The following is a 24,639-nucleotide window of genomic DNA, read 5'->3' on the forward strand; positions in this document are numbered from 1 at the left end:
AAAGGAGGGCATTTAATCTTTCTGAAAATCATAAAAAAAGAAAATTATTAATATTTAAAAATATTTCCATTGTAGGTGGTTTCTGGCAGACTGCTCTCATCCAAAGCAACTTGATTGACCATTTCATTCCTTTCCTACCCCTGGAGTTCAAACACGTTGAGTCCTGCGTGAGAGCTGAAATTGCATCCAGAGGTAAAAGGATCAGTGAGAGCATTGTCACCACAATTGCAAGCAGTATGGTCTACTACCCAGAAGAGAAGCTGCTGTCACAAAAAGGCTGTAAGACTGTAGCTTCCAAAGTAAACTTGTATTTCTAAGTTGAAGAACCTACAGAAGGAAACTTTTGCATATCTCCTTGGTGTTTGCAGAATCTCTGGGACTGATTGATGAGGTACTTATCCACTTACAATTCTTTTAACAGAATCACTCAATAACTAGCCTGTTGTACCTGCTGGTGTCCATTTCTGCCAGTTAGGTGATCTGCTGTCATGGTGTACCATGCTTGTCTGTATTGTACCAACCCGAAACATCGACTCTTCTGATCCTCAAATGCTGCCTGACCACCTGTGCTTTTCCAGCACCACACTCTTTGACTCATACATCCACAGCAGCACATCTGTCCACCATTCTGTGACAGTTGTTATCCAACTGCAAGCTGCAGCAAAAACAGAAATTGCTGGTGAAGCTCATCAGATCTGGCAGCATCTGTGGAGAGAGATCTAGGTTAACGTTTTGGGTCAAGTGACCCTTCCTCAGAACTGGGGATGAGCCCTTTTTCTGCAGTCACCACTTTGGCTGCTGGAAAAGACCCATGAACAAATGGCTAAAATACGGACATGTCACTTTGCAGAGTTATTTTTGCTCATTTGTCTTATGGGTAGTATGTGAAATTTGTAGCAGAGATCTCAGTGTGCACACTTTTAAAAACCTGTTTTTTTCTGCAGATCTTTACTTATTGTCCAGGCTTCTGATGTGTACAGGGAAGGGTAGAGAATGCAGCATCTGTAAACAAATGGATTATTGACAAGTGCCTAAATGGTGTTAAACGTATAATCTTGTACATTTTAAAAGAATTAATGATCACGATATTGGATTAAGATGTAATCCACCAGTGACATTAGAAAGAGTTGAGTCCAAGCACTTGAAACTTATTTTTTTTGCAAAGTTAAATTATGCATGAAGTGTGAGTGAAATGTTTAAGGTCAATACATCTCAAACCTTTTCCTACTGTGACACCATTTCAAAATCTGAAAATTGTCATGACCCCTCAGTGAGCACTGTGAGAGTGGGTTGTGAGCTGCTTTGAGAGATCTGTTAGAGAGGACAAAGTGAGAAGTCACACAACACCAGGTTATCGTCCAACCAGGACATCATCTGACGAAAGAACAATGTTCCAAAAGCTTGTCATTGCGAATAAAGCTGTTGCCAAACTGGTGTTGTGTGACATCTGACTTTGTGTACCCTAGTCCAACACTAGCACCTCCACATCATGTGAGAAGAAGCAAAGCTCTTATAACTTGGTTGGAGTTCCACAGTAGCTACTGAGTTTCAGATCCCAACATTTCAACTTGTGACCTTTTAAACTTCCCATTTTGAGGAATTTAAGATAGAATGAAAAAATAAGGTGTAAACTAAGATTGATAGGAGTCAGTACTGCAATATTTTTATTAGCCCACACCAGCCATCCCTGAGCAGAATAGATAATGATGATTTCACTGCAATATCTAATTCCTGTAACAGTCTCCAAAGGGGAGAAAAAACTCCTTGCTTCGAGGCTTGTGTAAATGTGGATTGCATTGCTGCTGTACAGCCAAAAATGCATCATCAATTGAGTTGTTTAAGGAATAGGTATAGCTATATCCTTTCCTGAAGAAGGACTCATGCCCGAAACGTCGATTCTCCTGCTCCTTGGATGCTGCCTGACCTGCTGCGCTTTTCCAGCAACACATTTTCAGCTCTGATCTCCAGCATCTGCAGTCCTCACTTTCTCCTAGCCATATCCTTGGAAGGCAGGCGTACTCGTGCACAACCTTTGGCAATCTGGGATTAAGAGTTGATGCATTGAACATAAATGACAGAGTACACTCAATGTGTCCAAAAAGACATTCTAACATAGAAGCTAAATAATACAGAAGCTGGCAATCTGATATATGTATATATATATATATATATATATATATGCGCTGGTGAAACTCAGTAGGTATAGCAACATCTGTGGATAGAGAAAGAGCAAACGTTTTGGAGTCCAATGGCTCTTTCAGAAGCAAAAGAAAAACCATCCAGGTATATCGGTTTGACAGGTGAATTTGTGCTCGTGACAGCAAACTAGTGAAGCAGTATTTGTTTTTCTTACCGTGATCACTGATTTACAGCTTATGACTAAAACTACATGGTTCAATCTGACTTAGAATGGATTGTACTTAAAAGTTGTGTCATATATACAAACCTCAGTGGACTAGTTCAGGGCATTTTAATACAGTTTTATTTGATTCAGTCAAATACTTGTGAATTAAACTGGAACATCAGTTTTGGGAAATAGTTGTCTAGTATTCCTAGTTTAGAAATATCATTGTGCGGATGTACTTGGCCCTCACAGGATGCCTTCACCTGAAAGATGGAAGTTGGTACTGCAGATGCTGGAGACCAGTGTCAAGATTAGAGTGGTGCTGGAGAAGCACAGCAGGTCAGGCAGCATCCAAGAAGCAGGGAAATCTATGTTTTGGGCAAAAGCCCTTCACCAGAAACCCTCCTGATGAAGGTCTTTTGCCCAAAACATCTTTTTTCCTTCCTGCCCCTCAGATGCTGCCTGACCTGCTGTGCTTCTCCAGCACCACTCTAATTTTGATGCCTTCACCTGAAAATCAGGTCTGCATCTGAATGAGTGAAGCATTAAACTCCTGTTTCCCTGGTAATTGACACTTATTGAAGATTCTCAGACCAATTTAAAGAATAGAATTCTGACCAGAAAGAGCAGTGTTTTAACTGCTTGGCTCAGAATCAGAGAGTCATGGGTTCAAGCACCACTTCAGACAATTGAGCACATTAACCAGCAAAATAGTGGGGCTGTGTCTGTTTTCCTAACCGTGGACATTAACTCACAGCTTATGACTAAAACTACACAGTTTAATTGACTTAGGTTGGATTGGTACTTAGATTTGTGCACATGACACAACTCTTAAGTGGATTACTTCAGGACCTTTCCTTGCAATACTGAGTGAGTTGCTGCACTGTACAAGCTGCTGTCTTCCAACTTGCCCTCTCAGGAGAACTTAGGGTAGAAGATCCTATTGCACTATTTGAAGAACAACAGGGCAATCTGGCACTGACCTAACCATTACTTCTCCCTCAAACCTGTATTAAGCCACAAAATTTTGGTTATTGATCTTATTGCTATTTGTGAATTGGCTGCTACAAATGTGATTGTACTTAGCAGTATTCTGTGAATAAGATTAATTAAAGCTTTTTTGCTGAGCATTTGTGCACAGATGACAGTCATTCCGTCCACCTGCTGGACACAGCTGCTGTTAAAAAGTGGACATTTTTCATCCTAATTTTGTTTTGTTGCAGGGATGTAATGCTCCCTTTTTACTATCACAAAGCCCAGAAGTTGTCATCATGATTTGGAATATACACCAGTGAAAGACCAACGGAAGCAGATTCAATAATAACTTTCAAAAAGGAATTGGATACAGATCTAAATGAGGAAAACTTGCATGTGGAGAAATGGGAAGGGAGTGGATCAAGACAGCTAGCATGGGGAGTGGAGTGAATGGCCTTCTTCTATGCTGAAACCATTCTGTCTTCTCTTGATTGTCTCAAAATGTGAACATACAAATTAGGAGCAGAAGTAGACCATTCAGCTCCTTGAAGAAAGTGAGGACTGCAGATGCTGGAGATCAGAGTCGAGAGTGTGGTGCTGGAAAAGTATACCAGGTCAGGCATTATCAAGGAGTAGGAGAATCGATGTTTCGGGCATAATCAGATTCCTGATAAAAGGCTTATGACCAAAATATCGATCCCCCTGCTCCTTAGATGGTGCTTGACCTGCTGTACGTTTCCAGCACCACATTCTCCATTCAGCTCCTTGAATATGCACTGTACCTGCACACAAACTTTGTGACTCATTCTCCAGAACATTGAAATCCCTCTGCACCTCAAAACTCTGCAGTCATTCTCCTTTTAAGTAATATTTTGTTTTTTTAAAATTCTACCTGGTCTCCCTGCTTATAGGAAGGATGATGCTAAACTTGTAAATCTTTTCTGAACCATTTAAAGAATTACCACAATTGGAGGGTTTGAACTATAAGGAGAGGCTGAATAGGCTGGGGCTATTTTCCCTCAAGCATCAGAGGATGAGGGGTGACCTTATAGAGGTATATAAAAGTATGAGGGGCATGGATAGGGTAAATAGACAAGGTATTTTCCTCAGGTTGGGGGAGTTCAAAATTAGAGATAAAGGTTTAAGGTGAGAGGGGAAAAAAATTTGAAAGGGACCTGAGAGGTAACATTTTCACACAGAGAGTGGCACGTTATGGAATGAGCTGCCAGAGGAAGTGGCACAATTACAACATTTAAAAGGCATCCGGATGCATGTATGAATAGGAACGGTTTAAGAGGGATATGGGTCAAATGCTGGCAAATGGGAGTAGATTAATTTGGAATACCTGGTTGACATGGATGAAGGGTCTGTTTCTATGGTGTAAATTCTATGACTCCTGCCAAAGGGAAGAACTTCTGATTTCTTTACATCATGCCAGATTTTTGCCTATTCACTCAACCTACCTAATTCTTTCTGTAAAGTCCTTATGTCTCCTTCACACAGAGCTTCTCACTAATCTTTGTGTTGTTTGCAAAGGTAGCTTGAATGCGTTTACTACATTTATCTAAGGCATTGACATAAATTATAAAACATTGAGACCCAGCACAGACCCCTGCAAGACTCAACTGGCCACATCCTGTCAATCAGACAAAGACTCATTAATGCATACTCTCTTGTCTAGTTGGTATAAAGCAATCTTCTATCCAGGTAAAAACAATAGATTCCTGATGCAGGGCTTTTGCCCGAAACGTCGATTTTTCCTACTCCTCGGATGCTGCCTGACCTGCAGTGCTTTTCCAGAACCAATCTAATGCAATCTTCTATCCAGGCTAATTGATAAGCCTTACACCATAAGCTTTTATTTTTTGCAATAACCTTTGATGTTACACCTTATTAAATGGCTCTGGAAATCCAAGTACAGTACATATGCCAGTTCCCTTTCATCCTCAGCTCCTTGAAAGAAATCCTATAAATTGGTTAAACTCAATTTTGGTGTCATGAAACGATTGCTGACTCTTCCCGACTACCTTGAGCTTATCTAGATGCACAGATATAATCTCTTAATGGGGAAAATGTTCTACAAAAGGGAAGGCATTCCCCATCACAAAGAAGGGGCTGAAGGTGAACCAGTGGAGGGTGCAGGGAGTTACTCATGGAGACATCCAGGAACAATACAATGGAATAAAAACACATCTCAGTTATTAATTCATCACCTCATTCCACTGCAGAGGGATAATTGGTTACACAGAGCTTGCAGTTTGGGCAACTCTTTGCAAGCATGAAGCAAGGTGAGGTGCCAAGGATGTCATGAATGACCAAATCCAGAGGGAGATCATATGTTGGCATCAATTTGCATCACACACTAACCTTCCAACTTACTGAGCTAACTGCCGAATCCAGTCCCAGAAATAGTATCCATGAACATTTCATTGATTGCTGAAAAATCCAGCAAGTGATTCACAACCGTTTTTAAGGTAAGAAATCTATTATTTTTACCTGGTCTGACCTTTTGAGTTAACCCGAACTGTCAACAATAAGGTAATTGACTCTTCCATTCCCTCAAATGGTAAGCAGTCCACAGGGATAAAGTTCAGTTAAAAGAACAGAAATGGTTGGTAATATATCTACAGTTGTACTGGACCTTCAATGTACAAGATGAGTTGGACTGGTATATGTCACACACAGCATTTACACGACCTTTTGATTTATCTGTCCTTGATCCCTCTGCTCACAAATTCGGTGTTCTGTGCACTTCCCTCTCACTTCACCAGATGTCAGAGCAGTGCTCAGAAAGCTTCTGATGTCAAATGAACCTATTGGACTATCACCTGGTGTCATGTGATTTCTGACTTTGTCCACCCAGGTGACTGCCTGTTAGTGAAGAACAAGAACGTTGGGTTTTGTCAGTGACACCCAAGTCACACCAAAGACTAAAGAACAATATGGCGGCGGGATCACCTGAACATCTTCACACCTTCCCACTGGCCCCGCCCCACCGACCACGTGCACAGCCTACAGCCAATGGGAGCAACGGAGGCGCCACCTGCGGGGCGGTAGTGACGTATAGTCACGCCATTCGCGCGGGGCGGAAATATTCCGTGTTTCCATTTCCGTACGCGCTTGGAAAGATGGCGCCAGGGAGGTGGGTGACGATGTTTTTCGCCCTGTCCCTTTCCGTAAGACTGACCGCCGCGTTGGAGCCCTTCACGACCTCCGCCGTCTTGATCGGAGCTGCCTCTACAGCCTATTATTATTTCAGCTGTCGCTTTCAGGAATGTTGCACCAAGGCCTGGGTACCGCTGGATGTCAAAGGTCAGCAGGTAAAAGGTGCAGGGTCAAGGGTCAGAGCTAGTTAAGGGTCAGCAGGTGAAATGTGCACAGACAGGGGTCAGTGCTAATTACGGGGTCAGCAGGTAAAAGGTGCAAGGTTAGGGTTCAGACCCAGGTATAAGGCCAGCAGGTAAAAAGTGCAGAGTTTGGGGGAGAGAGGGAAAGAAATGATAATGAGATGTATGATTAGGAATAGGAGCACAATTGAGGCACAAGGAGGTCAAAGTAAGGCAGCGCTCCAAAAGCCAGTGCTTCCAACTAAACCTGTTGGACTATGAACTGGTGTTGTGTGACTTTTAACAAACTAAGGAAAGGCAGAGGTTCAGGTTGTGGAACACGTTGAAGAGTTGGGGATAGAAGTAAGATGGAGCGCCCAGGGCTGGGGGAGATGGTGAGAGGCAAGGTGCAGGATTGTGTGGTAGAGGCAGGGTTAGACAGAGTAGAAATTGAAATACATCATTGGAGGGGTGTGCATTGAATGAAATAAGATGTTGGGTTGGAGTAATTTAGGTAGCAGTGAAGTGCAGAATTAGGGTCTGCAATTAGATACCAAATCAGTGAGTCATACTGAGGTACTGCATTGGGATGTTTTAGTTTATTTTTCTTATACTTTAAAATCTTGCCTGATTTCTTTGTTTCTTGTTGGCCTTTTATCAATTTCATTGATGAAATGCAATAGATAGTGTTCAGAAACTATATAAAGAATAAAGATTTTTTTTTACTGTCTGAATGACAGCTGTGGCTTAGTTAGTTTCAGTTTCATTTCTGAGTCAAGGTTCTGGGTTCAGGTCCACTGTAAAATTTGAGCACAAAAATCAAGGCTGACACTCCAGTGTTGAGGTTATTTGGTACCATACTCTAGTGTCCTCAAAGCGAAGAGCATGGAAACTTGTTCATACTGAACAGATATCCTAAATCAATCTAGTCCCATTTGCCAATATTTGGCCCATACCCCTCTAAACCTTTTCTACTCATGTACCCATCCAGATGTTTTTTAAGTATTGTTGTCAAAATAGCCTCCTCCACTTCCTCTGGCAGTTTATTCCATACACACAACGCCCTCTGCATGTAAGACTTGCCCCTTGAGTCCCTTTTATATCTTTCCCCTCATCTGAAACCTATGCTCTCTAGTTTTGGACTCCCCTACCCTGGGAAAAAGACTTGGCTATTCACCCTATCTATGCCACTCAATTTTATAAACTTCTATAAGATCACCCCTTGGCCTCCAGGGAAAATAGCCCCAGCCTATTAAGCCTTTTCCCCATAGCTCAAACCCTCCAACCCTGGCAATATCTTTGTAATTCTTTTTTGAATCCTTTCAAGTTTAACAAGACTTTTCCTCTAGCAAGGAGACCAGAATTGAATGCAATATTTCCAAAGGTAGCTTCATCAATGTCCTGAATAGCCACAGCCATAACATCCCAAATCATATACACAATGCATTGACTAATAAAGACCAATGTATCAAAAACCTTCTTCACTACCCTGTCTACCTGTGACTCCACCTTCAAAGAACTAAGAATGTGCATCCCCAGGTCTTTTTGTTTGGCAACACTTCCCAGGACCCTACCATTACTTGTATAAGTCCTGCCCTGATTTGTCCTACTAAAATACATCACCTCACATTTATCTAAATTAAACTCCATCTGCCAATCCTCGACCCACAGCCCATCTAATCAAGGTCCCACTGTACTCTGAGATAACAACCTTCACTGTTCACTACACCACCACTTTTGGTGTCTTCTGCAAACTTACTAAGCACACCACCTACATTCTATTCAATCATATTGTTAAAGATGTTATCATTTGGATGGAACATCAAAAAGAAGCTCTGGATCCTTCTCAGATTAATAATCCACAGCCAGTATATTGAAGAGGAATTGGCCAGGAGAGAGTTTTATCCCTGGTGTCCTTGTCAATATTTATCCCATTAACAAAAATAGGACTAGGGAGCAGTATTAGGTCCTACTGCACCATTCAATCAACTCTTGACTGATTTTTGTGGTCTCAGCTTCACTTTTAATGTCTTACCCTGTAATCCTTGACTCTAGCAAGTTTTGAGAAGATTTGTAGCTCAGTTTGAAGTTCTGGATGTAGGCTTGCTCGCTGAGCTGAAAGTTCATTTTCAGACGTTTCATCACCATACTAGGTAACCTCTCCAGTGAGCCTCCAGCTGAAGCACTGGTGGTATAGCCTACTTTCTGTTTATATGTTTGGGTTTCCTTGGGGTGGTGATATCATTTCCTGTTCTTTTTCTCAGGGGGTGGTAAATGGGATCTAAGTCAATGTGTTAGTTGATAGCGTTCCAGTTGGAATGCCATGTCTCTGTTTGACTTGTCCTAGGATAGATGTGTTGTCCCAGTCAAAGTGGTGTCATTCCTCATCTGTATGTAAGGATACTTTAGTGAGAATGGGTCATGTCTTTTTGTGGCTAGTTGATCATGTATTTTGGTGGCTAGTTTTCTGCCTGTTTGTCCAATGTAGTGTTTGTTACATTTTTTGCAAGGTATTTTGTAAATGACATTAGTTTTGTTTGTTGTCTGTATAGGGTCTTTCAACTTCATTAGCTGCTGTTTTAGCGTGTTGGTGGGTTTGTGCGCTACCATGATGCCAAGGGGTCTGAGTAGTCTGACAGTCATTTCTGAGATGTCTTTGATGTAGGGGAGGGTGGCTAGGGTTACTGGATGTGTTTTGTCTGCTTGTTTGGGTTTGTTGCTGAGAAATCAGTGGACTGTGTTCATTGGATACCCGTTCTTTTTGAATACACTGTATAGTTGATTTTCCTCTGCTCTTCTTAGCTTCTCTGTGCTGCATTGTGTGGTGGCTCGTTGAAATAATGTTCTAATGCAGGTTCATTTCTGGGTGATGGGATGATTGCTTCTGTAATTCAATATTTGGTCTGTTTGTGTTGTTTTCTTGTAGATGCTGGTTTGAAGTTCCCCATTGGCTGGTCACTCTAATGTGACATCTCAGAGTGGCAGTTTATTGTTGTTCTCCTCTTTCATGAATTTTATGCCAGTAAGGGTATTATTGATGGTCTTGAAGGTTTCCTCTAATTTGTTTTGTTTAGTGTTGACAAAGGTGTCATCCACATAGCGGACCCAAAGTTTGTGTTGGATGTTTGCCAGAGCTGTTTGTTCGTGCCTCTGTTAAGAACCCTAATATCCGAGGTCCTGTGGGTGTTCTGTTGGTTTGTCTGTAGGTTTTGTTGTTGCAAATACTGTAACAAACACAACATTGAACAAACCGGCAGAACACTAGTCACCAGGATATATGTGCATCAATTAGCTACAAAAAGACATGACCCACTTTCACTAGTATCCTTGCATACCGATGAGAAAGAATATCACTTTGACTGGGACAATACATCCATCCCAGGACAAGCCAAACAGAGACACGCACGAGAATTCCGAGAAGCATGGCATTCCAACCGGAACTCTATCAACAAACACATCGAGTTAGACCCCATTTACCACCCCCCTGAGAAAAAGAACAGGAAATGTCATCACCATAGGAAATGATGGCACCACAGGAAATGGCATCACCAACCCATGGAAACCCAAACCCATAAATAGAAAGTGGACTACACCACCAGTGCTTCATCCGGGGCTCACTGAAGATGTTATCTGGTATGGTGAAGAAATGTCTGAAAACTAATCTTTCAGCTCAGCAAGCAAACCTACATCCAGATCCTTGACTCTGTTCATTGTCAAAAATTGACTTCACTCGCTGTGGTGTAAAATTATGTCCCAATACATGTGTGAATCATAATGTAACACATGTATTGGGCCAAGCAGTGGAATGTGGTGAAACGGTTAAAAATTATGTCCCAATACATGTGTGAATCTAACCGGAATGGAGGTGTTGCTTAGTCCCGTGTGAATCTTATTACACACCTCCCCGTGTGAATCTTCTTATCTGTATGTAACCAGAATGGAATGTGTTTTTTAGCCTTGCTCTGCTGTTCACATGAATGTTTATATCTGGAAAAGAGTATATCAGCTGGAAAAGTCTCCAGTTCGGTGAGTCTGCTCCGGGGTTACGTTTAACCGCCGAGCGTGGGTTGTTGGCAACCGCTCTACGAGAACTGACGGCTCCCAGTTCCGGTAACATGTAGAGTGAGTATAAGCCAGACCCGTTGTAAGCATGTACCTGGTTGTGGCGACGCTGCGGGGAATAAAATGCCCATATTCTAGCAGACTCGCCTCTTGGTCGTTTGTTCTGTGTCAGACTACTCTCCTACGAACCTGACCTTGAGAATTTTTTAAAACACTCGCCCACAAATAAATTTAAAGACGTCTTGGAAAGGTGACTGTCTGAGAGAAAAACATTTCTCCTCAACTCTCTTTTTAAAAAAGAGACCTCATTATCCTGTGAAGTTCCTCCTGATGTTCATCCTATCTCATCTCCTTGAGATCTTCTAAGTTTCAATAAAGTCACCCTTGTTTCTTTTTTTTTGAAACTCCGATGGATAAAGACATCGTGTGGTCAGACTTTCCTCATAACATAAGCGCTTCACTCCAGAACTGAGTTGTGAACCATCTCTGAACTGCTAATGCAATTACATTTTTAGTTTCAAATAAGGAAACCAAAACTGTACACATTAATGTCAGTTCAGCAATGCACTGTACAGTTTAAACTGTATGCCTTGACAAATAAAGGGAAGAATCCCCTATGTCTCCTTAACCACTTTGTCTATCTGTCTTGATACCATAAGGGCTGAAAATGTGTTGCTGGAAAAGCACAGCAGGTCAGGCAGCATCCAAGGAATAGGAGAATCGACGTTTCGGGCATAAGCCCTTCTTCAGGATACCATAAGGAACTGTTGGACATGTACACCTATGTCCCTCTGATCTTCAGTGCTTCTCAGTGTCGTAACATTCATTGTTTGTTCTGCCCAAATGCATCAGCTCACATTTATCCGGATTGAATTCTGTTTTCCATTGATTGGCCCATCTGACCGGCCGGTGTATATTCTCCTGTAATCTAATGCTATTCTTATGTCATTATTTAACATCCACCAATTGTTGTATTGGTGAGAACCCAGTTGAGGATTTTGATTTTTATCCCTTGTCTGTTCTTGTTCTTTTCCATAACAATTTTGAGTTGAACAAATTTATAATCACTGTTTGCAAAATGCTCCCCCATTGATGCTTCAACCACTTGCCCACCTTTCTTGTCTTAAAATTAAGTTCAGTACTACCTCCTCCTTTGTAGGGCTTTCCATTTACTGATTTTAAAAGCTGTCCTAGATGCATTTTAACAATATTGCTCGCTCTAAACTTTCACACTGACTACCCCAGTTAATGTTGGGGAGGTTGAAATCCCCTACTATCATGACCCTATTACTTTTACACTTAGCTGCTGTACTGTTTCTCTGACTGTAGCTGTGTATTGCATGTGTCCTGTGTGTGTATTTATCTGTTTCTGGTTGTTTTTAAAATAGGATTGGAAACCTCCTTAAAGGAGCAGCTGTTTGGGCAACATATTGCATTGGATGTGATTCCAAAGGCGATCGAAGGCTTCCTGAGTAATAAGGATGCAAAGAAACCTCTCACCCTTTCTCTACACGGCTGGACTGGTACTGGCAAAAGCTTTGTCAGTAGAATAATAGCTGAAAGCCTGTATAAAAATGGAATGGACAGTAAATATGTTCATAAATTTGTGACTTCTTACCACTTCCCCAATGTTCAACATACCAGCAAGTATATAGTAATTATCAACTTGTTTTTCTCTGTCATACTCTTGCATCACTTGTACAGGATTCAAAATCAGAGCAGGTTTTTCCCAGAGCAGGTACAGCTTGGGTTAGACAGAGTAAGGTTCCTTCTCTATGGTCCTATCAAACCAGATAATGTACCTTGATCCAGCTGAGTTGTACTCTGAGAATACTGAATTGAAGCTTTTCATTGGCTCAGCAATGTTGGAATTCAAAATAGTGCTGCACTGCTGCCTACATTTTAAGTGACAACGTGCATCCTGTTACTGCCTGTCCTAAAACTTGTAGCACCTTTCAATTATGAAGAATATTCTCTATCCCCATTTTTTTTCAGTTTTGTTTTATCCTGTATAGAAAGTTAGGACTCAGGAACAGACCATTGGACAAGTCAAACCTGCTCTACTGTTCAAAATATCATGGCTGATCTGTTTGCGCTCCACTTCCCTGTCTATCTCCCCATAATCTTGGGCTCCCCTGTCTATCAAACACAATTCATATTATACAGTGTGTTAACCGCATGCTAATGGGACACAACAGAATCCTTTCAGGACTGTCTTCTTTTAACTATAAAGTTTGGAGAAGTGCTGGAACAAAGTAGATGGAGGGTAGATTTGATGGAAGTGTAGAAGATGATAACCGGTCAGAAAAAGTAGACCAAGAAAGGCTGTTCCCATTGGCTGTTGGCCCAGGAACTAGAGGAGATAGTTCTAAGATTTCAAATGAGAGATGCAGAAGCGATGTGAGGAAGAACATTTAATGCAGCAAGTGGTCACAAACCGGAACCTGCTGCCTCTAAACAAAGAACAAAGAAAATTTACAGCTCAGGAACAAGCCCTTCGGCCCTCCAAGCCAATCCAAATCCACTGTCTAAACCTATCACCCAATTCCTAACGATCTGTATCCCTCTGCTCCCCACCTACTCATGCATTGGTCCAGACGTACTTTAAATCAATCTACTGTGTCTGCCTCTACTACCTCTGCTGGCAATGTGTTCCAGACACCTAACACCTTCTGTGTAAAGTATTTTCCATGTGTATCCCTCTTAAACTTTTCTCCACTCACCTTGAACATGTGATCTCTCGTTATTGAATCCCTCACCCTGGGGAAAAACTTATCTCTATCCACCCTGTCTATACCCTTCATGATTTTGTAGACCTCAATCATGTCCCCCCTCAATCTCCTTTTTTCCTAATGAAAACAATCCTAACCTACTCAACCTTTCTTCATAGCTAGAACCTTCCATACCAGGCACCATTCTTGTAAACCTTCTGTGCACACTCTCTAAAGTGTCCACATCCTTTTGATAATGTGGCGACCAGAACTGTACAAAGTATTCTAAATGCAGCCGAACCAGAGTCTTGTACAATTTAACATGACCTGCTAGCTCTTATACTCAATACCCTAATGAAGGCAAGCATACTATATGCCGCCTTGACCACACTATCTACCTGTGCAGCCACCTTCAGGGTACCTGAGCTCCCAGATCTCTCTGCTCATCAAGTTTTCCAAAGTCTCTTCCGTTTACTGTATAATTTGCTCTAGAATTAGACTTCCCAAAATGCATCACCTGACATTTGCCTGGATTGAACTCCATCTGCCACTTCTCCACCCAACTCTCCAGTCTATCTATATTCTCCTGTATTCTTTGACAGCCCCCTATGCTTTCTGCTACTCCACCAATCTTCGTGTCATCTGCAAACATACTGATCAGACCACCAATGCCCTCTTCCAGATCATTTATGTATATCACAAACAACAGTGGCCCCAGCACTGATCCCTGTGGAACACCACTGGTCATCTTTCTCCATTTCAAGAAACTCCCTTCAACTACTACTCTGTTTCCTGTTGCTCAACCAATTCTTTATCCACCTAGCTAGAACACCCTGCACACCATATGACTTCACTTTCTCCATTAGTTTACCATGGGGAACCTAATCAAATGCCTTACTAAAGTCCATGTATATGACATCTACAGCCCTTCCTTCATCTATCAACTTGGTCACTTCCTCTAAGAACTCTCAAGTTGGTAAGGCACGATCTCCCCTGCACAAAACCATGTTGCCTATTAGTGATAAGCCCATTCTCTTCCAAATATAAATAGATCCTATCCCTCAGTACCTTCTCCAGCAACTTCCCCACCTCTGACAATAGGCTCACTGGTCTGTAGTTACCTGGAATATCCCTACTACCCATCTTGTACATGGGGACAACATTAGCAACTCTCCAATCCTCCGGCACTTGACCTATGTTTAAGGATACTACAAGGATATCTGTCAGGGCCCCAGCTATTTCCTCTCACCTCCCTCAGCAAACTAGGTCCTGGGGATTTGTCCACTTTAATATACTTTCACCTACCCAACACATCCATCCTCCTATGTCAACATGATCCAGAGTAAGCAAACTTATATCTCAACGTTCATCATGTCCGTCTCCTCAGTGAACACTGATGCAAAGTAATCATTCAGAATCTCACCCATTTTCTCTGGTTCGACAGACAATCTTCCTTCCTTATCCTTTAGTGGATCAACCCTTTCTCTAGTTACCCTCTTGCCTCTTATATATGAATAAAAGCCTTGGGATTCTCCTTAATTCTGCTCACTAAAGTTATTTCATGACCCCTTTTAGCCTGCTTGATTCCTCATTTAAGATTGGTCCTTACTCTTCCGATATTCCTCCAAGGCTCGTTCTGTTCTTAGCTGCCTGGACCTTATGTACGTTTCCCTTTTCCTCTTGGCTCGTTGCACAATTCCTCCTGTCATCCAATGTTTTCCTATCCCTTGTTTTCAAAGGTACATGCCTATCCTGCACTACCTTCAACCTATCTTTGAAAGCCTCCCACATATCAAATGTGGACTTCCCTTCAAATAGCTGCCCCCAATTCACATTTCCCAGCTACTGCTGAATTTTGAGATTATTGGCCTTGGCCCATTTTTGATACTCTTCCCTTCGGACCACTCTCATCTTTGTCTACCAGAGGGGATGGATTTCAAAAGGAAGTTGAATGTACACCCAGAGATAATAAACCTGCAGGGCTATGTAGATAGAATGTGGAAATGGACATCTGGATTGCTCCACAGAGAACCATCATGGACTTACTGACACCCTTCTGTATCATATATGGCTCTGTTACATTGACAAGACTTTGGGTAATTCATTGAAGTACATTCTTTATGAAACAATTCTGTGAATGCATACATTCACAGCACATATTGCAATTCATACTTTGTGATGTTGCCTCATCCTATTGCATGTGGGGAAAATCACTTTGAAGCATCCAAATTTCTTGGTTCAAGAGTAATATACCACAAGACTGAAGCATGTATTTGGTCTTGTGTTTGGGGGAAGAGGAGTCTCCGTGTTAGCTGAATTTCTACTAGCACCCTACATGTCAGCCAATGAATTGGAATTAGAGTGGGACATTTGGCAGGGTTCAGAGCAGGGAATGTAATTTGTATCAATGTATTTACTCAGCACAACAGGCTTTTAAACAATGTGCTACAGCAGTCAGTCTACAGTCTATATAAACTACAGCAAACATAGGCAAAACTGTAAACTGGGTGTTTTCTTAAGGAAAATATAGAACACTTGTGGATAAACAATGTCAGTCACTAAGCAATGTGATTTGTGCGACAATTGGCCAATTATCTCCAATCTGGCTAAGGATATGCCTTTATAAGCAGCCGCAGGTGGTGGTAATGTTTGACACTAATGGCCCACTTTGGTGGTTTTATTTAACCCTGCATAAATATTAAGTTAAACTATTCACATGCATTTCTATGGAAGAATTTCATGAGTTGAAATCAATATTTGTAGCTTTTATCTGAATTGTTAAAAATAAAGACAGCAGCATGAACTTTAAAAGAGGTAGTTGAAGATGTGGTGCTACCAAGAAAGATGCTGTCAACACAACTGATACTCAAAGAATAAGGCATTTGGCCTTAACTAGATGCAAACATTCAGTTTTGATTTTTATTTTCTATTTTGAATTAATTCAGCAACAGTTGCAGGACTGGATTCGTGGGAATGTTAGCTTGTGTAAGCGGTCACTGTTTATTTTTGATGAGATGGACAAAATGAACCCTGAGCTCATTGATTCCATTAAGCCATTTCTGGAATACTACAGCCACCTTGATGGAGTGGTTTATCGAAAGGCAATGTTCATCTTCCTGAGGCAAGTATAAGCTGGTCTTTGGATATGTTGCAGTTTTAAGCTGTTATGCTTTTTATTTTGTCATCCTATTGCATGCGGGAAAATCACTTTGAAGCATCCAGATTTCTTGGTTAAAAAGTAGGGTACTGCACGACTGAAGCATGTCAGAGGGCCAAGCCAGGCCAGGCAGCATGCCCCTCAATTCATTACTATCTTGTCCTGCAATTAGGAAATGGATTAGAGCTGCCTGATGGATGCATCCCATATGATGTGACCAGTGAACTTACCCCTTGTTCCCTTCTTTATTCTGCATAAACGTATCAACAGTCAAACTAGACACATACATAGACCATTTCGCCCCATGAGGCGACAGGCTCGAACTGAGAAGATCATGACTGATCTATTTGTGTGTCACATTCCACATTCCCAGCTATCACAGTAACATGTGATTCTCCTGTTTGGCAAGAATCTATCCTCCTCTGTCTTAAAATATTTAATGGCCCTGTCTCTGCTATTTTCTGGTACACAGTTTCAAAGTCACATAATGCTCTGAGGGAGAAATAAAAAATTTCTCTCATCTGTGTCCAGAAAGGGTAACTCCTAATTTTAAAACTGTCCCTTAATTCAAAGGAAAGCATCCTTTCCTTGTTCGCCTTGTTAACACTATTCAGGATCTCCTTTAGGGTAGGATATAGGGACGTGCCTGGATTGTTCACGGGGTAAAATAATGTTGACTTTGAGCAATAGCATAATGTGAGAAGCATCAGTTCAGTTGCCTATTACATATCTCTGCCAAAGAAATGAAAATTAGGAAGGATTTCTAACAGCAGCAACTTGCTTTTATATATCAGCTTTAACACTGTAACATCAAGTCATAGAGACGTACAGCACGGAAACAGACCCTTTGGTCCAACTTATCCATGCCTACCAGATATCCTAACCTAATCTAGTCCCATTTGCCAACACCTGGCCCATATCCCTCCAAACCCTTCCTATTCACATACCCATCCAGATGCCTTTTAAATGTTGTAATTGTACCAGCCTCCACCACTTCCTTGGTGGCTCATTGCATACACACACCACTCTCTGCGTGAAACAGTTGCCCCTTACGTCCCTTTTTATATCTTTCCCCTCTCACCCTAAACCTATGCCCTCTAGTTCTGGACTCCCCCACCCCGTGGAAAAGACCTTGACTATTCACCCTATCCATGCCCCTCATGGTTTTACAAACCTCTATAAGGTCACCCCTCGGCTCCAGGGAAAACATCACCAGCCTCAAACCCTCCAACCCTGACAATCTGATGCTCCAGTACCCTAGCTGGCCTTTGAAGAAGATGTAAAAGATCCCATGGCAATATTTTTGAAAGAATGATAGGGAAGTTATATTTGCTAACCTCGCCAACATTTATCCCTCAAACAAGATCACAAAGCCAGAATACCAGGGCAGTGTCACATTGTGCACAGCAAGCTCTCCAGATGCCAATCCATACTGTAGGGAATCAAATTTAATCAATCAGTTTAATATCACATGGGAAAGACAGATGTGCTGATACTATTGACCTTGATTTTCCTGCTAAGTTCATGGAGTAAGACTTGAACTGATAACATTCTGACTCGGACAAGAGTTTGACTAACTGAGCCACAACTGATGTCTTGAAGAAACCTCACCATTTTCCCTGTCGTTCTGATGCCAATCACTTAAAATCTTTGATTTTTTACTCTTGATGTTCCTGAAGTGAACATTAATAGAAGTGAACTGAAGTAAAGTAATCTGTCTCTACTTTCTTTGAGTAGCAATGCTGGTGGTGAGAAGATAAATGATATTGTGCTAGATTTCTGGCAGCGTGGGATGAAAAGGGAAGATATTCAACAGAAAGACTTGGAGAATAGCCTGTCCTTAGAAGTCTATAACAACAAAAATAGTAAGTCTTGGTTCAGAATTTATTTGAACTGGGAATGGAAAAGCCTGTTAAAGACATAATGCTTTATTTTCTCTCAGGGTAGTGAATCTGTGGAATTCCTTACTACAAAGGGCTGTCCAGGCTGCGTTGCTAAGCATATTCAAGGCTTAGATAGACAGACTTCTAATCTTTTAAGGGAATCCTTTTATGGGGATAAGGAAGTAAAGTAGTGTTGAGGATTATCAAATCAGCATGATTTCATTGAATGGTGGAGCAGACTCAATGGGCCAAATGGCCTGCTTTTGCTCCAACATCTTATGGAGGGTTGACAGTGACTTTGTTTCTATGATGCCAATTTTATACCGATTCACCAACCCACCAGTATCCCATTGAATTTATTTGAGCTTTGGTGGAAATGGTTCCAACTCACCATGCTTTGGTGGAACTACAGCATTTCCTTCCAATTATTCTATATCTTCCAGTGATTTCATAAATGATTCTCTCCAATTGTTCCAAATTCTAGTGCTGCCTTTCCATATCTTATTTTTGTGAACATAAAAGCAAAAAATCTGTCAGTAATATAATCCAAATGAAAAAATTTGAATACTAAGTTTCCAGGTTTTAAATATACTTATCTACCTGACTGAAGATTTTTAAAAATGTTACCCGTTTCCAAAATCTTAAAGCAGTGAAGGAGAATGCTCAGTATATCCTGTCTGATTGAATGATCTATCCAGTTAGGCTCCGCCATTTCCCTATAAAGCTGCTTTAATTTCTCTTCAAACAATTTTCACAAATGATGGATGCCTACTTTTGAGAGCTATAGGGAAAGAGCAGACAGGATAGTTTTGAAGATATGACAAATACGATGGACCGAACAGTCTCCTGAGTTATACAATGAGAGCACAAGGTGAGTATAAGCATCCTTGTTCAATTTTTAATTGCAGATTGAGCAAACTATAAAACGTGGAGTTAGTGGATCCCAGTGAATGAATAAATTGCAACTGTAGAAAATGCTGTGAAATACCGTAATGGTTAAGCTGAACTTCACTGGCTTGGTTTCAAATGAGTATTGTGTCCAGTTCCGGTCATCGTCCTTGAGAAAGGGTGTGAAGGCTTTCAAAAAGGAGAGGAACAGATTTACAAGAACAGTTGCATAATGTGGATATTTTTTGAGAAACTGGGACTACTCCATAGAGAAGATTCATAAGCGTTCAAGTCTGGAGGGATTAAGTCAGACTAGACAGAGGGAGGCCATTCCCATTGGTGGAAGGGTTAAAAACCAGAGGACACCAATTTAAGGTGAATGGCATGATTTCCATTACTTAACAATTTTTAATGCATATTTCACTTGTGCATATTTGCCATTTGCTACCATCTGTGCCTTGGGGGAAGCATATTCACTTTTGAGTCAGGAGATTGTTGAAATGTTTCAAATAGTTGAACACAAAATCTAGGATGATTCTCCCAGGTGCAATTCTGAGGGAGAGAGGGATTGCCAGAGGTGGCATCATAGAGGTGAGTTGTGAGAAACAGCTCCAGTCTGCTCCCATGGATGAAAGTTAAAGATTCTAGTTCCATTATTTTGAAGAAAAGCAGCTGTTTGGGGTAATGTGTATTCCTGCAACAGTTTCAGTAAAAAGAGTTGGCAATGTAATGTGATAGTACTGCTCCTTTAACAAGGTTATGTAGTCCTTGTTTTTTTTATTTGAGGGGTCTAAAGACACAGGTTCCAAAATGTCTGAGCTAGCCACTTTAATAATGGCTACAGATGTTTCCTAAGTCAACAACCAAGTTGTAAGAAAATGACTTGTAAAATGAAAGGGGACAGGCCAGTTCTCCCAGCTCAGCTTTTCTCTGGTCTTGTTTGGTTTGGGTTCAGAGCTGCTAGTCAGTTTTTCAAGACTGCTGGTCAAAGAAACAGCTACATGGAAGAATCTCACTGCCATCTCTTTTCCTCTCCTGTAAGACCCTGTGTTGGATTTTTCTTATTTTTTGAAAAGGGATGTTTATGGTGATTGTTGCAAATATTTGGAGCAGCATCATTAAGTTGGGATAATCTGTTAGGTTTTCAGGTTAAGTTATTCTGTTCTCTTCTGTTTGTTTAATTTGGTAATCCTGCAAATAAATTCTGTTTTGTTTGAAACTAAGTGATTAGGCTGTATCACTCCCGGAATATCCACTTACACCTGCTTAAAACAACTAGAAAAGTTAGTTTCTGGGCTACTTCCTTAAACTGGTTTGAGGGAATCTGATCTGATCCATAACATTGCTTATGGGAGCTTACTGTGCTCCAATTGGTTGCTGCATTTTCTGCATTACAATAGAGTCCACACTTCTAAAAAGGTTAATAAGCTATAAAGTTCTTTGGGACATCTGATGAAAGATGCTGGATGATTTCAATTTTGTTAAAAATTACTGCAGGTGTGGACTTGATGGGCCAAATGGCCTGCTTCCACACGATAGAGATTTGATGATTCTAACATATTGTTTATTTTGGCATTATTCTGGATAAACTAGAAGGTTTATGCTAGTAGGAATCTGAGCACCTCGGCATTTTTATGAATGTGACTGAGTTTCGAATTTTTCTCTGATCACAGGTGGATTCTGGCACACCCGTCTCATTGACAAATATCTGATCGATTATTTTATTCCTTTTCTGCCACTGGAGTATAAGCACGTTGTGTTGTGTGCAAAAGCTGAATTGTACACGCGGCATCTTGAAGATGTTGACCAAGTGGCCATCAAAGTGGCCGAAGAGATGGTATACTTCCCAAAGGACCAAAGAGTCTTTTCAGTCAAGGGCTGCAAAACTGTGGCTGCAAAGGTGAATTATTGGACAGCCGCAGATTCAAAACTGTAGAATATTTCTGTTTTGTTTTAAAATGCCTATGATGCATTACAGTGAAGAAAATCAAATGATGAAATCCCTATTTATTTGGAGAACTCCAGGCTGAACACTTCAATGTTTACATCAATGAAAGACTTGATCCCGAGTTTTCTGAAGCTTTTAACATCTTGTGTGTGAAGCATTCTGTTTCTATGACAAATCAAGACTGCAAAACTGAAGCTATTATTTTGGCATTTTTATATCTTTGTATAAATGGTGAGCTTTGCACTTGACATTTGATTGAATGAAACTTAAGGGTTGTGAGCCAAAAACTAGCCTGATGTTCTAAGTACTTGAGAGGAAATGAAAATTATAATTATAGCAACATGTCAAGTCTACAACCGAAAATTCACTTATGTTCTTTGACCATGCACTGAAATAGTGTGTAATTTTTTTAGCTGTTATTTGCTGAATAACTCTTTGCGGAGTCTGTTTCATGTGTCTTGCACAAGTAACTACTAAGTGGTGGTCATGTTTTAATGTTGTATGGGGATGAGGTTTTAATCAGACTTTTAGGAACCATTTCTGTATGTTGGGTTCTGTTCTGCATTGGGGCAATGTGTTTCCCTTTCACAGTTAAATCCTGAGTCTAAATGTAATGCATATTAATGGGATAAATTCTCTTTTCCTCACCATCTCTCTCTCTCTCTCTCGCAGTTTTTTGTATGTGTTTGTTTCTCAATGTATTTCTGTTCTTCTGTCCCTCACTGTCTATTTGACTCTTTCTTGTGCTTGTAATTGTTATGTTCGCTGTCTTTTGCCTTTTTAGTTTATAAATATCAAAAATGAAACCTGTTTCAGCAACCTTAGTCTAGATTCCAGTGGCTCTGAGTTCACAGCAATTTTGCACTAATGAATGTATTCAGATTACACTTGAATGATGGAAAATAGTTCAAGGAGATAGTGCATCTTCTCCAGTGATCACTCTTGAAATTTTTTGTCTTAGCTTTTCTTCAATAACTTAGTTGTGGTCTAATTTCACAAAAGAATAGCTCTCAATGGGGCTGTAGAATGGTGACACTGAAATAAACAGGTACAGGGAATGCAAACTGTTTTTGGCGGAGTGTTCATGTTTGCACATTTCTTCTTATCACCTTGTAAATGGGAACATTTGATATGACTACATGTTACAAATGGGAAGTTTGTTGAACTAATCTAGAAGTTTATTTTTTTAAATTACAGATCTGTATGTAAACACTTATTTCTTGGGTTATACTTTGATTCTGGTTTTACCATTGTGAGATACAATATTGATATAATTTTGAAATTATTAACTCAGACTTTATTTTTCAAGTAGAACAGCAACGCTACGCAATTCTGGCTGCTCTGTGTTTTATTTACTGTGTTTAATAACTCACCCTGGAATTGTTTCCCTATTCATCATTTATCCCAAACAGACTTTCAGATTGTGCTGCTGCTTAGTATAACATGCATTGGGGAAGCACTGGATAAATTTAATCAATTTTAAAGTTATTATGAAGAGGGAGAAGAAAATTAGGAGAAATTCCTTTACATTGATTTTTGGAGTACGGGATACTTTGCAAAATAAACAGGCAGATGAAGCACATTGGTTAGGCCACTGTTGGAATATTGCGTGCAATTCTGGTCTCCTTCCTATCGGAAAGATGTTGTGAAACTTGAAGGGTTCAGAAAAGATTTACAAGGGTGTTGCCAGGGTTGGAGGATTTGAGCTATAGGGAGAGGCTGAACAGGCTGGGGCTGTTTTCCCTGGAGCGTTGGAGGCTGAGGGGTGACCTTACAGAGGTTTATAAAATTATGAGGGGCACGGATAGGGTAAATAGACAAAGTCTTTTCCCTGTGGTCGGGGAGTCCAGAACTAGAGGGCATAGGTTTAGCGTGAGAGGGGAAAGATATAAAAGAGACCTAAGGGGCAACTTTTTCACGCAGAGGGTGGTACGTCTATGGAATGAGCTGCCAGAGGATGTGGTGAGGGCTGGTACAATTGCAGCATTTAAGAGGCATTTGGATGGGTATATGAATAGGAAGGGTTTGGAGGGATATGCGCCGTGTGTTGGCAGGTGGGTCTAGATTGGGTTGGGATATCTGTTCGGCATGAACGAGTTGGACCGAAGGGTCTGTTTCCATGCTGTACATCTCTAAGTATTTACAAAGGCATTTGCGTTCAGAAGTTGATATGTATAACTATACAGGGCCTTGGTGAGACTGCATATGGAGTATTGTGTGCAGTTTTGTGCTCTCTGCCTAAGAGAGGACATGCTTGCCTTAGATGGTGTGTGGTCAAGGTTCACTAGGCTGATATTGTGGATGACAGGACTGACCTGTGGGAGAGATTGGTTTGACTGCACCTGTATTTACCAGAGTTTAGAAATAATGAGCGGGAATGTGATAAAATTGCATAAAATAATCAGGATGGACAGACTAAATATAGGGACTTTACTCCTCCAGGTTGGGGAGTGTAGAGCTAGGGGTCACAGTCTCCAGGGGATTAGCCATTTAGGCTGAGATGAGGAAACATTTCTTCACATGGTGGGGGTGATCAATCTGTGGAATTCACTACCACAGAAGCCTGTGGAGGCCGGTCACCTGAGTGTATTGAAGAAAGAAATTGACACGTTTTTAGATGGTAAACGTGTCAAGGGGTCGGAAGAGAAAGCAGAAATATGGTGTTGAGATAGAGGAGCGGCCATGATCAGATTGAATGGCGATGATGTTGAGATGCCAGTGTTGGACTGGGGTGGACAAAGTCAGAAGTCACATGACACCAGGCTATAGTGCAACATGTTTATTTAAAATCACAAGCTTTCAGAGCATGGCTCCTTCATCAGGTGAAGCAGCAGTGCTCAGAAAGCTTGTGATTTTAAATAAACCTCTTGCACTATAGCCTGGTGTCATGTGACTTCTGATTGCATGGTGGAGCAGACTCAAATGGCCAAATGGCTTCCTGCTGCTGTTAGTTTCCACGTTGTCATGTAGCAATCGTTGCAGAGACTGCTACATCTTTGATGTAAAATGCAGGTATTTGACATGGAGGAAACTACATAGGGTGAAAAGTTTTTGGATTTTTTTTTTATTCCTCCAGTGAGGAGCTAACACAAAAGGTCAAATATGCTGCTTATGTGTATCAGGCCAGTATTGATTAAATTCCAATTTATGGTGGGGTGCAAATAAATTACAGTGGTACTACAAAATGGGATGGGGAAATCATTCATGTAATAATTAGTTATGTATTTCAAAATCTAATAAAAAAAAGAAAATATTTTGTAACCTCAACATGCGTTCTAGAAATATCTTTAGCCACTGTATTATTTGTCCTGGTTTGGCCTCAATAAATGACAGCTAATTTTTCCT

The 24,639-nt window shown here is 40.9% G+C and overlaps 2 protein-coding genes across 3 annotated transcripts in view; both read left to right on the forward strand.

Moving 5' to 3' along the window:
- LOC122564963 (torsin-1A-like) overlaps window positions 1-3,472 on the forward strand; it is a 26,356-nt gene extending 22,884 nt beyond the window's left edge. The window contains exon 6 of the mRNA XM_043720521.2: window positions 76-3,472. Coding sequence (XP_043576456.2) covers window positions 76-317 — 242 coding nt within the window. The 3' untranslated portion in view covers window positions 318-3,472. The remainder of the gene's footprint in view (window positions 1-75) is intronic.
- On the forward strand, window positions 271-24,561 carry LOC122564962 (torsin-1A-like). Of its 2 annotated transcripts, none has more exons than XM_043720520.2 (6): window positions 271-391; window positions 6,183-6,631; window positions 12,096-12,361; window positions 16,364-16,539; window positions 18,313-18,440; window positions 21,020-24,561. In XM_043720520.2, exons 2-6 carry the CDS (start codon window positions 6,262-6,264, stop codon window positions 21,280-21,282), a joined length of 1,203 nt encoding a protein of 400 aa, XP_043576455.2. In that variant the 5' UTR covers window positions 271-391; window positions 6,183-6,261; the 3' UTR covers window positions 21,283-24,561. The 2 variants fall into 2 exon arrangements, with proteins under 2 accessions (XP_043576455.2, XP_043576454.2); XM_043720519.2 differs by lacking the exon at window positions 271-391 and adding an exon at window positions 4,443-5,793.
- Window positions 24,562-24,639: the final 78 nt, after the last annotated feature.

This window comes from Chiloscyllium plagiosum, unplaced genomic scaffold (genome assembly GCF_037043375.1).
Source record: "Chiloscyllium plagiosum isolate Xiang-an unplaced genomic scaffold, Cpla_swu_hap1 HiC_scaffold_21, whole genome shotgun sequence".
NCBI classification, from domain to species: domain Eukaryota; kingdom Metazoa; phylum Chordata; class Chondrichthyes; order Orectolobiformes; family Hemiscylliidae; genus Chiloscyllium; species Chiloscyllium plagiosum.